The sequence below is a fragment of the Dendrobates tinctorius genome, unplaced genomic scaffold, assembly GCF_039654945.1.
Source record: "Dendrobates tinctorius isolate UK_male_01 unplaced genomic scaffold, ASM3965494v1 ptg000315l, whole genome shotgun sequence".
Lineage (NCBI taxonomy): Eukaryota > Metazoa > Chordata > Amphibia > Anura > Dendrobatidae > Dendrobates > Dendrobates tinctorius.
Window position 1 is genome coordinate 3,248,423 of NW_027361982.1, and position 14,789 is coordinate 3,263,211.

The 14,789-nt window shown below is 47.0% G+C and overlaps 1 protein-coding gene across 2 annotated transcripts in view; it reads right to left on the minus strand.

Moving 5' to 3' along the window:
• The window catches only part of LOC141073820 (major histocompatibility complex class I-related gene protein-like), a 101,851-nt gene that overhangs the window by 61,464 nt on the left and 25,598 nt on the right, over window positions 1-14,789 (minus strand). For both annotated transcript variants that reach the window (XM_073561274.1, XM_073561275.1), the window contains 2 exons: window positions 13,658-13,921; window positions 11,246-11,524 (listed from right to left, as the gene is read on the minus strand). In XM_073561274.1, the coding sequence (XP_073417375.1) occupies window positions 11,246-11,524; window positions 13,658-13,921 (543 nt within the window). The remainder of the gene's footprint in view (window positions 1-11,245; window positions 11,525-13,657; window positions 13,922-14,789) is intronic.

Here is a 14,789-nt window from a genome sequence, read left to right on the forward strand (position 1 = left end):
CTCTATTCTAGTATCCAAACACTGCCTGAAGCTGACTGTATGTTTGGATCTGACTAGCCTCAGTGCCCCCACACTTCTCCCACGATCTATCTGCTTCTCCATGGGAGAGCGCTCAGTTGAGAACAACCATGAGACCATGCCACTGGTCCAAACTATCGATCTTCATGAGCACCTTGCTCCTGGCAACCAGGAAGCTGAAAGGAACAGTGCGCTCCTGAAGAGAGATCATGAAAATGCCTGTAAGGCTGGAGTCACACTAACCTGCGCAAAATACGGTCAGTATTTTACATGCGTAATACGGATGAATGTCCCCTAAACAGTGCTCCGTATGTCATCCGTAATCAAGGTGTGGTCGCGTATTTAGCGCATGTCAGCATCCGTATGTAATCCGTATGGCATCCGTATGGTGAGATTTTCTCGCAGGCTTGCAAAATGGACATATAATGGAGCCCTATGACAGGGTTTCTAGCAGAAACCAAAGAATAGATATAGACACATAGAATGCATATATATATATATATATATATATATATATATATATGTATTCTATGTGTCTATATCTATTCTTTCATTTCTTTATTAAACCTGTCAGTGTGAGTTTACTGTATAGCGCACTGAATTGCCGGCTTTGCTAAAAGACACCGGGTGCGTATTTCTCGCAAGTCACATGTGTGGTCCGTGTGTAATCCGTATTTTTAGCGCACCCATAGACTTGCATTGGCGTACTACGGCGTAGTACGCTGACAATCGCTGCATGCTGCGATTGGCACGGAGCGTAGGATATGGAGGAGAAATATACGGCTGGTGCGAGGGACCCCATAGAGAATCATTTGTCCGTGTCTAATGCGTGCTTTTAGCGCCTCTCACTTGGCCGTATTCCTCGCCAGTGTGACCCCGGCCTAATTGCTATCTACGCTGCCTCTAAGGGTGGATCACATATGCAGTGAGAACATTTCATGTGTCTTAGTAGTAAACTTGTGAGTTAAACGTTCAGAAATCTAATTCAAGTTCTGCTGAGAATATCTACGGTTTAATTATCTGAAGCACTGCTGATATGAATATCAATGCTGTGGATCTCATGGTGGTGGACATGTTCTGGACCCAGGCTATATTGCTATGGGTCGCCCACCCAGGGCAGTGGGGTACTTGGTTCCGGACCGGTGTCAGCGGGATGTGTCACAGCAGCGGTGACCCGGTCCATGGCCCTGGGCGCCCAAGTAATGGGGGAATTGAAATGGTGGAATGTAGTTGATTAAATGAATAGTTTGTGATGCCACCTGTGGTGTTCGGCAAGTGAGATGTTAAGCCGACGCTGCATGCAGATCTGCTGGGACTGATGGTATGGTGCAGCAAAGATGTAAAAGCTCCCCACTGGTGAAGCTGTAGTCCCAGGGCAGTGTAGATGTGGTTGGCACGGGGATGTAGCGGTGCCGGAAGGGTAGGAAGCAGGCAAAGACACAGCGGGGTGCAATTTCTGTACCTTTACTTGATAAATGCAGTCCAGGGTCCTGATTACAAATGGTACCGGAGCAGGCTAGCCTGGAAGCAACTCAGGGAATCTCTCTCTGCAGATGGGCTGTGCAGTCTCCTTCCTAGCGCTTATTTGAGTGACGTACTCCTAGTACTGAGTTACACTGAAGTTCCTCCCAATTCTTCTCTACTAGCACCCCTCGTATGGCAGACAGCTGTAGCCGCTATTCCTCTCTTGGCTCACTACTTGCTGTTGTGCCTCCGAGTCTTAGATGGGGGTAGTGCATTTACAGCCTCCTACTCCTCTGGTGTCTGTTGCAGGACCATTAGTATCCATACAACCGTGGAGACCAGGCTCCAGTTCATGCGCTCTCACTGGAGATGAGCCTTTCCTCTCTGCTCGATCTCCACGCTTCTTCCCTTCAAGTCTGCACACTTCACCCTCCTCAGACTAACTGTGCACTCCTTCCTCTTGGCCCTGAGAGAGCACTCCTCCCCTTAATTCCGGTTCAGAGTCCCCTCTGCTGCTCCGGAGTGGAACTGTGTTGCATGTATAGGTTAACTGTGAGAGAGACCCTTCATTGCCTCCATGCCTGGCATTACCCTCCCTGGAGGAAGGCAAAGCCACTGTGGCGGCCATACTCCTGGGGGCGCCACATTCCCCCCTAGTGCAAGTCAGCACTCCTGGGCTGAACAAAACATGAAAAACATATAAACATGTAAACAAGGTGAACAATTATAATTGTACAAGATTTGAAAAAGGAAAAGTTACAAAAACCAAGAGCTCCAAAAATAGTCCAATGATGATAAGTCCAGCATCAATGTCCATGGTCCATTCCTGGGCCAATGCTAAACTACTTACAAGGAAAGTTTTTGACCACACACAGTCCTGTGGTTCAGTGTCCATGAAACAAGGTATAAACTGGAAAATTCAAAGGAGACTCTTACAGATTACCTGTAGGCACAAAGCTTGAGAACAGTTATATATACAGTGGGGCAAAAAAGTATTTAGTCAGTCAGCAATAGTGCAAGTTCCACCACTTAAAAAGATGAGAGGCGTCTGTAATTTACATCATAGGTAGACCTCAACTATGGGAGACAAACTGAGAAAAAAAAATCCAGAAAATCACATTGTCTGTTTTTTTTTCATTTTATTTGCATATTATGGTGGAAAATAAGTATTTGGTCAGAAACAAAATTTCATCTCAATACTTTGTGATATATCCTTTGTTGGCAATGACAGAGGTCAAACGTTTTCTGTAAGTCTTCACAAGGTTGCCACACACTGTTGTTGGTATGTTGGCCCATTCCTCCATGCAGATCTCCTCTAGAGCAGTGATGTTTTTGGCTTTTCGCTTGGCAACACGGACTTTCAACTCCCTCCAAAGGTTTTCTATAGGGTTGAGATCTGGAGACTGGCTAGGCCACTCCAGGACCTTGAAATGCTTCTTACGAAGCCACTCTTTCGTTGCCCTGGCGGTGTGCTTTGGATCATTGTCATGTTGAAAGACCCAGCCACGTTTCATCTTCAATGCCCTTGCTGATGGAAGGAGGTTTGCACTCAAAATCTCACGATACATGGCCCCATTCATTCTTTCATGTACCCGGATCAGTCGTCCTGGCCCCTTTGCAGAGAAACAGCCCCAAAGCATGATGTTTCCATCACCATGCTTTACAGTAGGTATGGTGTTTGATGGATGCAACTCAGTATTCTTTTTCCTCCAAACACGACAAGTTGTGTTTCTACCAAACAGTTCCAGTTTGGTTTCATCAGACCATAGGACATTCTCCCAAAACTCCTCTGGATCATCCAAATGCTCTCTAGCAAACTTCAGACGGGCCCGGACATGTACAGGCTTAAGCAGTGGGACACGTCTGGCACTGCAGGATCTGAGTCCATGGTGGCGTAGTGTGTTACTTATGGTAGGCCTTGTTACATTGGTCCCAGCTCTCTGCAGTTCATTCACTAGGTCCCCCCGCGTGGTTCTGGGATTTTTGCTCACCGTTCTTGTGATCATTCTGACCCCACGGGGTGGGATTTTGCGTGGAGCACCAGATCAAGGGAGATTATCAGTGGTCTTGTATGTCTTCCATTTTCTAATTATTGCTCCTACAGTTGATTTCTTCACTCCAAGCTGGTTGGCTATTGCAGATTCAGTCTTCCCAGCCTGGTGCAGGGCTACAATTTTGTTTCTGGTGTCCTTTGACAGCTCTTTGGTCTTCACCATAGTGGAGTTTGGAGTCAGACTGTTTGAGGGTATGCACAGGTGTCTTTTTATACTGATAACAAGTTTAAACAGGTGCCATTACTACAGGTAATGAGTGGAGGATAGAGGAGACTCTTAAAGAAGAAGTTACAGGTCTGTGAGAGCCAGAAATCTTGTTTGCTTGTTTCTGACCAAATACTTATTTTCCACCATAATATGCAAATAAAATGAAAAAAAAAACAGACAATGTGATTTTCTGGATTTTTTTTTCTCAGTTTGTCTCCCATAGTTGAGGTCTACCTATGATGTAAATTACAGACGCCTCTCATCTTTTTAAGTGGTGGAACTTGCACTATTGCTGACTGACTAAATACTTTTTTGCCCCACTGTACATACAATTTCAACATTTACATTCACTTATCTATACACGATATCTGATGGGCTGTATACCTTGCGTAGTATGGGTAGACCTGCATAACACTGGTGTGACTGGAAACCTCTCAGGTTGTCTGGTGCTAACTACTGGTGTCGTGTGTAATGTACTGAATACACTACTGGTAGTTCTGCATGGCACAGGGATACTAGATTGTCTAGGAACTCTTAGACTCACCATGGGCACAACAGGTTCACCACTGGCAGGGCGAGGGTTCTCTGCCTCCACTGCTGGTGCGGCATCTGCTGCCTGATTTTCCTGATCATCAGGATTTTCTTGAGTCACGTCTTCCTGTGCTACCAGTTGGGGAAATGTCAACATTGGCACCATGATTGCATTACTTACTTTAGTCCAATTTGCAGGGAATTCTCCAAGTATGGTGCTGACCTTTTCTTCTTCTAGGGGTTGGATGTTATCTTGTTCTTCCATTCTTTCTCTTAACTGGTCAGGGCACAATTTCAAATGATCCCTTGATACGGCTGCTGAGGTCTCCTCCATCTTTACTAATAAGGCACACCTTGGTATTATCAAAATTTGAGGGTAGAATGGTATAGGGTTCAGCTTCCCATTGGTCATCCAATTTATGCAGTCTTCTTTTCCTCTTGAGAACTTGCTCTCCTGGTGACAAGGAAACTGCAGGTGCATGCTGATTGTAGTTCCTTTCTTGTTTTTGTCTTGCCTGGGCTAAACTCTTCTCCACACACTCTTGTACTCTTCTGTACTGTTGCTGCCTCTCTGTGTCCCAGTCAGCATCTGATGACGTCACCTCAAGTGTAAGGACTCCCATGTCCTAATCAATAGGCAGTTTACCAGGCCTCGCTCTCATTAGGTAGGCTGGAGTGCAGTTGGTGGAATTCACAGGAATGTGGTTGTAGAGGTCTACCAGATCTGGCAACTTTTCCGGCCACAGATTCCTCTTATCCAAAGGCAAGGTCTTCAGTAGGTCAATCATTACCTGGTTCATCTTCTCACACATGCCATTGGTCTGTGGGTGGTACAGTGTTGTCCGGATCTTCTTACAACCATACAAGTTACAGAATTCCTGGAACACTTCTGCCTCAAAGGCGGGACCTTGATCTGTAAGAACTTGCTCAGGATATCCATGTGGTCTACAGAAGTGCTGTTGGAACGCTCTGGCTGCTGTCCTGGCTGTTTGGTCTTTGACAGGCACAACTACCAGGAATCTTGAGTAGTGGTCAACAATGGTAGGAGCATAGATGTAGCCTGACCGGCTTGGAACCAGCTTCACATGGTCCAGAGCTACCAACTCGAGTGGCTGTTTGGTTACTATTGGCTGCAGATTAGCTCTCTGGCTGATCCGATCCTTTCTGCGCAGGTTACAATGTCCACACTCTTGGCACCACTTTTCAATGGCTTTCCTCATACCAGCCCAGTAGAATCTCTCCCGGAGCAATGCTTCCAACTTCTTCCACCCAAAGTGGCCAGCTCCATTGTGGCATGTTTCCAAGACCATTGAGGCCTCTTTCTTTGGGACTACTACCTGCCAGACCAGCTCATGAGTGCGGGCACTGATACTCCTCCGACACAGCTTTCCTTCATAAGTGAACAGCCGACCTCTTTCCTTCCACAACTGCTGGATTACTTCAGGAGCATTCGACTCTGGGCGTGAGTCAGCTTGCGACAGTAGCTCCTTCACCAGGCGGACAGCGGGGTCATCATCCTGAGTTTCTGCCCAGTCATGATGGGGTAATGGATTTAGGGTGACCTCTTTCAAGACAGACCGTCTGTTTCTCACTCCTTGAGCGCGTTGGGCTGCAAGTGGCCGGTGAAAGGGAGGTAACTCTATTTCTTCAAGAGCCTCAGGGTCTTCTCCTGCATCTGGCAGATTAGGCATTCTGGACAGCGCATCAGCACTGGCATTCTTGTGACCTGCTCGGTACTTGATGGTGAATTCATAGTTAGATAGCTGAGCCATCCATCGCTGCTCCAGTGCACCTAGCTTGGCAGTTTCCAAGTGAGTTTACGGGTTGTTGTCCGTGAAGATGGTAAACTTGGCTGAAGCTAGGTAATGCTTGAATCTCTCTGTCACAGCCCAGACTATGGCCAGGAACTCCAGCTTGAAGGAACTGTAGTTGTCGGAGTTCCTTTCAGTGGGACGAAGCTTCCTGCTGGCATAGGAGATCACTCTTTCTTTACCATTCTGTACCTGTGACAGTACTGCTCCCAGTCCCACGTTGCTGGCATCAGTATACAACACAAAGGGCTTGTCATAATCTTCAATCGGGTGAAGGATCTCTCCAACTCCTCTGTCCATTCAAAGATGGAATTCTTCTGTTTGGCTTTCTTAGACTGCCCCACCAGAAGATTTTGCATAGGAGTGGCTATTTCAGTGAAGCCCTTGATGAACCTTCGGTAGAAGCCTACCAACTCGAGGAATTGGCGTACTTCATGGAGGTTGCTGGGCTTCGGCCAGTCCCGGATGACTGCGACCTTGTCAGGATCTGGTGCCACACCTTCTGCACTCACCACATGTCCGAGGTACTGTACCTTGGGCTTCAGGAGGAGGCATTTGGAGGGCTTCACCTTCAGGCCAAAGTTGGACAAGGCTTCAAACACCTCAGCCAGGTGTTCCAGATGGTCTTCATAAGTCTTGGAGAAAACAATGACATCATCAAGGTACAACAGGGCTGTCTCAAAGTTCATGTGTCCCAGGCAGCACTCCATCAGCAGTTGAAATGTTCCTGGGGCGGTGCAGAGACCAATTGGCATATAGTTGAACTCACAGAGACCCATTGGAGTGGTAAATGCTGTTTTCTCTTTGTCTGCCTCTGCCATGGGAACCTGCCAATACCCACTAGTGAGATCTAAGGTGGAAAAGTAGTTAGCAGTTTTAAGTGCAGCTAATGATTCCTCAATCCTAGGTAATGGGTAGGCATCTTTTTGTGTAATGCTGTTAATTTTCCTGTAATCAACACACATTCTCATGGTACCATCCTTTTTCTTTAAAAAAACTATTGGAGCTGCCCAGGGGCTACAACTGTCTCTGATAACCCCAGCTTCCTTCATCTCTCTCAACATACCTTTAGCACATTGGTATTGAGTTGGGGGTATAGGCCGGTATCTTTCTTTTATGGGTGGATGATCTCCAGTGGGTATATGGTGTTGAACCCCTTTTGCCTTCCCAAAGTCTAGGGGGTGTTTACTGAACACCCGCTCATACTCCTGGGTCACCCTGTAAACCCCATTTTTCTGATATGAAGGTGTAGAGTCAGTCCTCACCTGCAGTTGCTGGCACCACTCCTCTAGCTGCTTTCCAGATCCATTGTCCTCCACCTGGTCGGATGAGACCAAGGGCTCTGCTGCCTGCATTGCATTATTACTGACAGTGAGCAGCTTAGCAACTGTGGCGTACCGAGGTATTGTGGCCTCCTCCTCCCCACAATTCAAAAGGCGTACAGGTACTCTCCCTTTACGTACATCCACTACCCCTCGGGCTGTCAGGACAGTGGGCCTGCTATCAGAGTATACTGGCTGTACCAATGCCTGGTAATCTTTTCCTCTGAGGCCTATGGCTGCCCGACACCAAATCAACATTTCACATCTGGGGGGTATTGCAATGGGGAAAGCATCACTCACTCTGACACTGCCAATTTCTCTGCCAGAGAGTTCTACCTGCTGTATTTGCATCAGGGCCTTGATCTCCTTCTGCAGGACTCGTTGTTCACTGGAACGAGCAGTCTCAGCCACTTGTTGCAACAAGACAATAACCTCGGAAAGACAATTTTCTATTACATTTGTACCAAGAGTCATCATGGGATTACATTCTCGTCGATCAGTATCCACAACTATCAGACCTTGAGATTTTAGCTCTACCCGACCCACTTTAACAGTAATCTCTTTACATCCAATCTGCGGCAAAGACTGACCATTACTGGCAACTACTGTCAGTTCATCAGTTGGGCCATGGGTAAGTTCAGAATCAGCCCAATACCGCTTGTAAAGGATATGATATAGGGCATAGTGGTCACCTGGGAGCCAGTGTCCAGCAAAGCGTTCATGGGGATGCCGTCAATCACCACTGGAAGGATCGGTCTCCCTCCAACATACTTGGCTCGCCAGTTCCTTGGGCCTTGTGGTCCTACTCCTGGGGGTTGGCCCTCTGCCCCAGGGGTTGCTCGTTTAAAGGACAGAATCTTGCCAGATGACCTGCCTTGTAGCAGTGACGACAGATGGGACGTCCGTCCTGGTCATAGCGATTGTTGTTCCTCCCTCGGAGTGGCGGGGCTCTCCTCTTCCGGAGCCACGGGACATCCTCTGGACTGGAAGCAAGCTGGAACTTCTCTTTGGAGGACACCTGCAGGGACTGCATGGTTTTAGTAAGTGCAGCCATACCCTTGGTCAACTCCTGGACCCGAAGACGCAGCTCTTCAGTTGGATCTTTATCCAGAGTCTGTGCATCAGCCTCAACAGGGATGGAAGGAAAAGATGTTGCTTCCTGATGGTAGGTGATCGCTGGGCGCCTAGGTGGCGCTGGACAGCTGTCAGTGGATTCCTGCAGTACCCGAATAGCCCTGTCCTTAAAATCAGCAAAGTCCAGGTCAGGGTCTTGTAGGGTTATGATGCACAGCTGTGCTCTGTGGGTACTGGATAGGAGTCCTTCAATGAACTGTTCCTTTAACAGCTTGTCTTCCTCCTTCACACTGTCAGGATCTATTTGTTTTACTGCTCGCAGCGCCTTCTGCAGGTTAAGAGCATTATCCCTTATACTGTCCTGCACTTTCTGTTTACATCCAAAGAACCTCATCTTGATTTCAGCGGCAGTGCAAGTATCAAAGGTGCTTTTTAGCTTGGCCAAAGTCTTTTTAACAGTCTCTTTATCAGTGTCCTGCCAGGCTTTTACTTCTCTCTGTGCTGCACCTGTTAGCTGCCCAATCAGAATGTTCACCTTCTGGCTTTCAGATAGAGGATACACCTCAAACAAACTGAACAGTCTCTCTTTAAATTCACTCAGGGTATGTGACTCACCCGAGTACTGCGGTAGCCAGGCCGCTCCCGGTATGTAGAGCATGGACAGTGGCATTATGGGGACCGCTGCGGTGGGCGCTATTCCTTGCGTCGCTGAGGGGTTGGCGGCGGCGTCCGCAGCTGCATTGCTGCGTGGCGCGGACATTCTCTTCCCCCCTAGTTAACATTAGCCAGGGCCGGGGGTTGTGTGAGCTTACCGGCGGCCGCTTCGCAGGCCTGATGCTCCGGGCTCTAGGCCTCAGCTCCTCCCACTTCTCGCTCGCGTTTTCCTCTTCCCGCGCGGGACTTCACTGCTTCGCGCTCTCCGGCAGGCTCCTCCTACAAAGGCCTGCCCCTTTTCTTCCCGAGCGCGCCAATCAGCGGGATAATGGCGGCAATGGCGCCAATTTCGCACACAGTCTATAGCACACAACAGTCTCTGGCACACAGGACCCGGGGATACCGGGCTCCGTAATCCTGTTCGTGACGCCAAATTGGGTCGCCCTCCCAGGACAGTGGGGTACTCGGTACCGGGCCGGTGTCAGCGGGATGTGTCACAGCAGCAGTGACCTGGTCCGTGGCCCTGCGCGCCCAAGTAATGGAGGAATTGAAATGGTGGAATGTAGTTGATTAAATGAATAGTTTGTGATGCCACCTGTGGTGTTCGGCAAGTGAGATGTTCAGCCGATGCTGCATGCAGATCCGCTGGGACTGATGGTATGGTGCAGCAAAGATGTAAAAGCTCCCCACAGGTGAAGCTGTAGTCCCAGGGAAGTGTAGATGTGGTTGGCACAGGGATGTAGCAGTGCCGGAAGGGTAGGAAGCAGGCAAAGACACAGCGGGTGCAATTTCTGTACCTTTACTTGATAAATGCAGTCCAGGGTCCTGATTACAGATGGTACCGGAGCAGGCTAGCCTGGAAGCAACTCAGGGAATCTCTCTCTGCAGATGGGCTGTGCAGTCTCCTTCCTAGCACTTATTTGAGTGAAGTACTCCTAGTACTGAGTTACACTGAAGTTCCTCCCAATTCTTCTCTACTAGCACCCCTCTTATGGCAGACAGCTGTAGCCGCTATTCCTCTCTTGGCTCACTCCGGGTTGTTGTGCCTCCGAGTCTTAGATGGGGGTAGGGCATTTATAGCCTCCTACTCCTCTGGTGTCTGTTGCAGGACCATTAGTATCCATACAACCGTGGAGACCAGGCTCCAGTTCATGCGCTCTCACTGGAGATGAGCCTTTCCTCTCTGCTCGATCTCTGCGTTTCTTCCCTTCATGTCTGCACACTTCACCCTCCTCAGACTAACTGGCCACTCCTTCCTCTTGGCCCTCAGAGAGCACTCCTCCCCTTAATTCCGGTTCAGATTCCCCCCTGCTGGCCCGGAGTGGAACTGTATTGCATGTATAGGTTAACTGCGAGAGAGGCCCTTCATTGCCTCCAAGCCTGGCATTACCCTCCCTGGAGGAAGGCAAAGTCACTGTGGCGGCCATACTCCTGGGGGCGCCACAGCTACATCACAGATTACACAGCTCACGATCAAGAATCCACTATGAATTCTTTACTGTACCATTGAGGCATTTTCTTCTGTTACTGGTATAATTGGTTATTGTCATATTCTACGGTTTACTTTTCAGTGAGCATCAAACTTTTTCATTGATGGTCAGAACATTCATGGGATTAAGATCCAAGCCAAAACCTGGAATTATCATAATTCTCAACAGTATTTTGTTTGTGTGTGTGTGTGTGTGTGTGTGCAATTTGCAAAACACCCCTTGAACATTAAACAAAGGTTTAGCAGTTTAATGCAGTGATTCCCAAACTCCAGTCCTCACGGACCCCAACAGGTCATGTTCTCAGAATTTCCTCAGTATTGTAGAGGTGGTGGAAGTATTCTCAAGGCATCAGGAATTCTTTATCTGTGTGCAATACTAAGGAAATCCTGAGAAGATGACCTGTTGGGGGCCGTGAGGACTGCAGTTTGGGAAACAATGGTCTAAAGTAGAGATAAATTGGAGAAGTTGTTCACTGCGACCTTTCAGACTCCAGCTCAGCTCAGTTTTTATAGGTCCATATGAAAATAGAATATAGATTGGAATTGATGGCTATGAGCAACTCCTCCAGTGTTTCCTTTTGCACCAGATTTGGCAATATTTGACCTATCGAAGATTATTACCTCTCCGTTCCAGATCTTCTTTCCCGTACATAATGTATCTCTTCAGATTCGTGACACATATCCTCTCCAGATAATTTTTGGCTATTTCCCCCATTTTTACATCTTCACTATTCCACCTTTGTGTGGTGATCTGAGCCTCTGCCATTATAGGGTAATATGTCGCCTTCTCTACATCCAAGTACATGAACTCTCTCCCGTCATATCTGTACTGCTGCTTCCCTATGACACTGCCGTCATCTCGCAGTTCACAATGGTGCATCACTTGCACAAGGTGGAAACCTGCACACAAGACAGGAAGAAGTTACACATAACAAAAGTACAACTTTTATATAATTTACCAATAATTCCTGACTTGTGGACATTTTGGGCTGAGTCTTGTGCACAGTTTTCACATTGAGTGGGGGCGAGAGTGAGCTGTAGAGTAGTGTTTATAGTCGCACACACAAATAGAGATGGAGATACCCTGACTTTTTTTCTACACATTGTACTGGAGAATAAACTAGTGTACAACACATATACTTTAAAGTTCTGGGACTAGTCACTGAACAGAGATCTGGAATAATGGGTGCTACTGTATAAGTGAAATCTGGTCCAGAATGACTTATTTTACTGAATACCATACAATCAGGGCTGGCGTTAGCGGCAGGCAGACCAGGAAGCTGCCTAGGGCCCCCTCTCCCCTGGCCATGGTCGTGCCGCTATGGGGCCGTGAATCAGGGGGGCCCGCCGATACAGATGAAAGCAATGATGGAGTAGAGAGCGTTGCATGACCCTCCCTCTCCCATTATCCCCCTCTGCCTCTGACACAGCAGGTGCACGATGATGTCACTTCCTTGCGCACCCGCTGTGTGCCGGGCAGTGCAGCTGCTGAGACGCTCTGTAGAGTTTAGAGCAGTGCGGGGAGCGAGGAGGAGAGGTGAGTATGGTGTTTTTGCTTTTTTTAATATGTGAATGAGCTGGATTATATTCTATGGGGGGGGAAGCTGAAGGCCTGGATTATATTCTATGAGAGGGAGGGTGGAGATCTGGATTATGTTCTATGGGGGGGGGGGGAGGGGGGAGGCCTAGATTATATTCTATTGGGGGAGGGTGGAGGCCTGGATTGTATTCTATGGGGAGAGCTGCATTATACTATATGATGGGGTGGGGGAATGGGGAGCTGCATTATATTCAATGAGATGAGCTACATTATACTATTTTAGGGGTCTACATTATATTTTATGGGGAAAGCTGCATTATACTATATGAGGGGGCTACATTATATTTTATGGGGGGGCTGCATTATTCTATATGAGAGGGTTGCATTATACTATATGAGGGGGCTACATTATATTCTATAGGGGGACTGCATTGTACTTTGTGAGGGAGCTGCATTATATTCTATGGGGGCTGCATTATACTATGAGATGGGATGCATTATACTCTGAGGGGGCTACATAATATTCTCTGGGGGGCTGCATTATACTCTGAGGGGGCTACATTATATTATATAGGGGGCTACATTATACTCTATGAGGGGGCTACATTATATACTGTGGGGTGGCTGCATTATACCCTATGGGGTGGCTGCATTACACTATATGGGGGCTGCATTATACTGTATTGAGGACTATTGGAAATACATTATACTATATGAAGAACAATGGGGTGCATTATACTATGGTTAGTGAATTGTACTACATGAAGGACTATGGGGGGGTGCATTATACTAATTCTGCAAATTCAGCGCGCCGATCTGGCATCAGTCGAACATCCCTTCGGCGGATAATAGCTACTCACAAATGGCACCCTTACAAAATCCAGCTGCTGCAGCATCTCTTTGAGGATGACCCAGATCGACGCGCTGAATTTGCAGAATGGGAAAAAAAAACAATTGGAACAGGATCCTCAGTTTACACAGAAGATTATGTTCAGTGATGAGGCAAACTTTTTTGGGTGGGCCAGTTATATGGATACACCTAAATAAAATGGGAATGGTGACAGTTTTCTTGCGTAGTGTGTCTTGCATTGAAATCTGTTGCAATGACCCGGGTACTGCGTTCACCAGACATCAACACAATTTCTATCTGCTCCTCACGTGTTAACCTCTGCGACATGTCAATGGCTGTAAACAAAGAGAAACTTTTAAATAACTTATGAAAGAATAAAGATATGTTAAAATCAAGCACACCATTGTTTTTCTTGTGAAATTCTCAATAAGTTTGATGTGTCACATGACCCTCTTCCCATTGGAAAAAATAAAGTTGGATCCAAAATGGGTCCCCACCGATCTTAAAAAGTTTTCCCCCTCTCATATACTAATGTGCCACAAACAGGAAGTTTGACATCACCAACCACTCTCATTTTATTTAGGTGTATCCATATACATGGCTCACCCTGTATAATGATTATATAGGGTATTGGGTGTCTCACCTCCGGTGTGGTTGAATCTCTTCATCCCTATCTTCACTTCATCTCTGAACAAAGTCTCGTGTTCCTTAGCAATATCTGTTACAGTCTCCCAGTGCTCAGGTCGCTCATTCTTCTTCAGCCATGGAGCCAAGGGAATACTTCTCCGATTATCGCTACTGTATACATCAATCTGCTGATCATCCACGTATCCAACTTTAGAAAACTCAGGCAATCCATATCCTGGAGCTGAGACCCCCGTGAAATAATAGCGTAGAGAGTGACTGTCTGAAAGAGACATACAGAATACAGATCATATTATCATCCACTACTGGTCAACACTCATTAGAGATGAGTAGCTCAATCAGCGGAGGATCAAGTTTGAGTCATATTTCCTGAAATTCACAGTTTCATGTGAATTCCGACACTTTGAGATTCTATTTGCAAAGAAAAACAAAAGTTGCCTGGCACCATTCACCACCCTGGAGAAGCATCAGAGCATGAGTGTCACAAGGATACAATGACAGATAGGGGCCAAGAAATAGTGGTGTCTAGTTACCTGAACTCTTGCACTGATTAGAACTGCTTTACCATCATACTAAACAGTGTAGGTGTTCTTTGCTCTGGCATTGCTAGGGTTAATCAGTTCAGTTGATCTCTTTGAACTCTCCATCATGGATTACCTCATTTTTTCTGTGTTGGACACTCCCCTCTGGTATATGTGCTTGACACCGGAATTTGAGAGTTGTCAGTGATAGTTGATTCTGCCTGGTTTGGAGTACGAGGAGATGTTTGGTGTTTGAAGTCGACGTTTCCGGTTTCCGGTTTCCTCCGGGTACTCCGGTTTCCTCCCACATTCCAAAGACATACTGATAGGGAATTTAGAATGTGAGCCCCATTGGGGACAGTGATGATAATGTGTGCAAACTGTAAAGCGCTGCGGAATATGTTAGCGCTATATAAAAAAAAAAATAAAGAAATAAAGAAGAAGACGTTTGGAGAGTTGTTCTGCGTGGAGTTTGTTTGCATGTTTATTCTCATCCTTTCCTATTTGGTTTCACCTACCTGACCTTCTCCTATATTCCGCACTGTTGTTGATGAGTGCATTTTGTATGGTTGCAGTTCTCATTTATCCCTGTTAGTCTTCTCTTGTCAG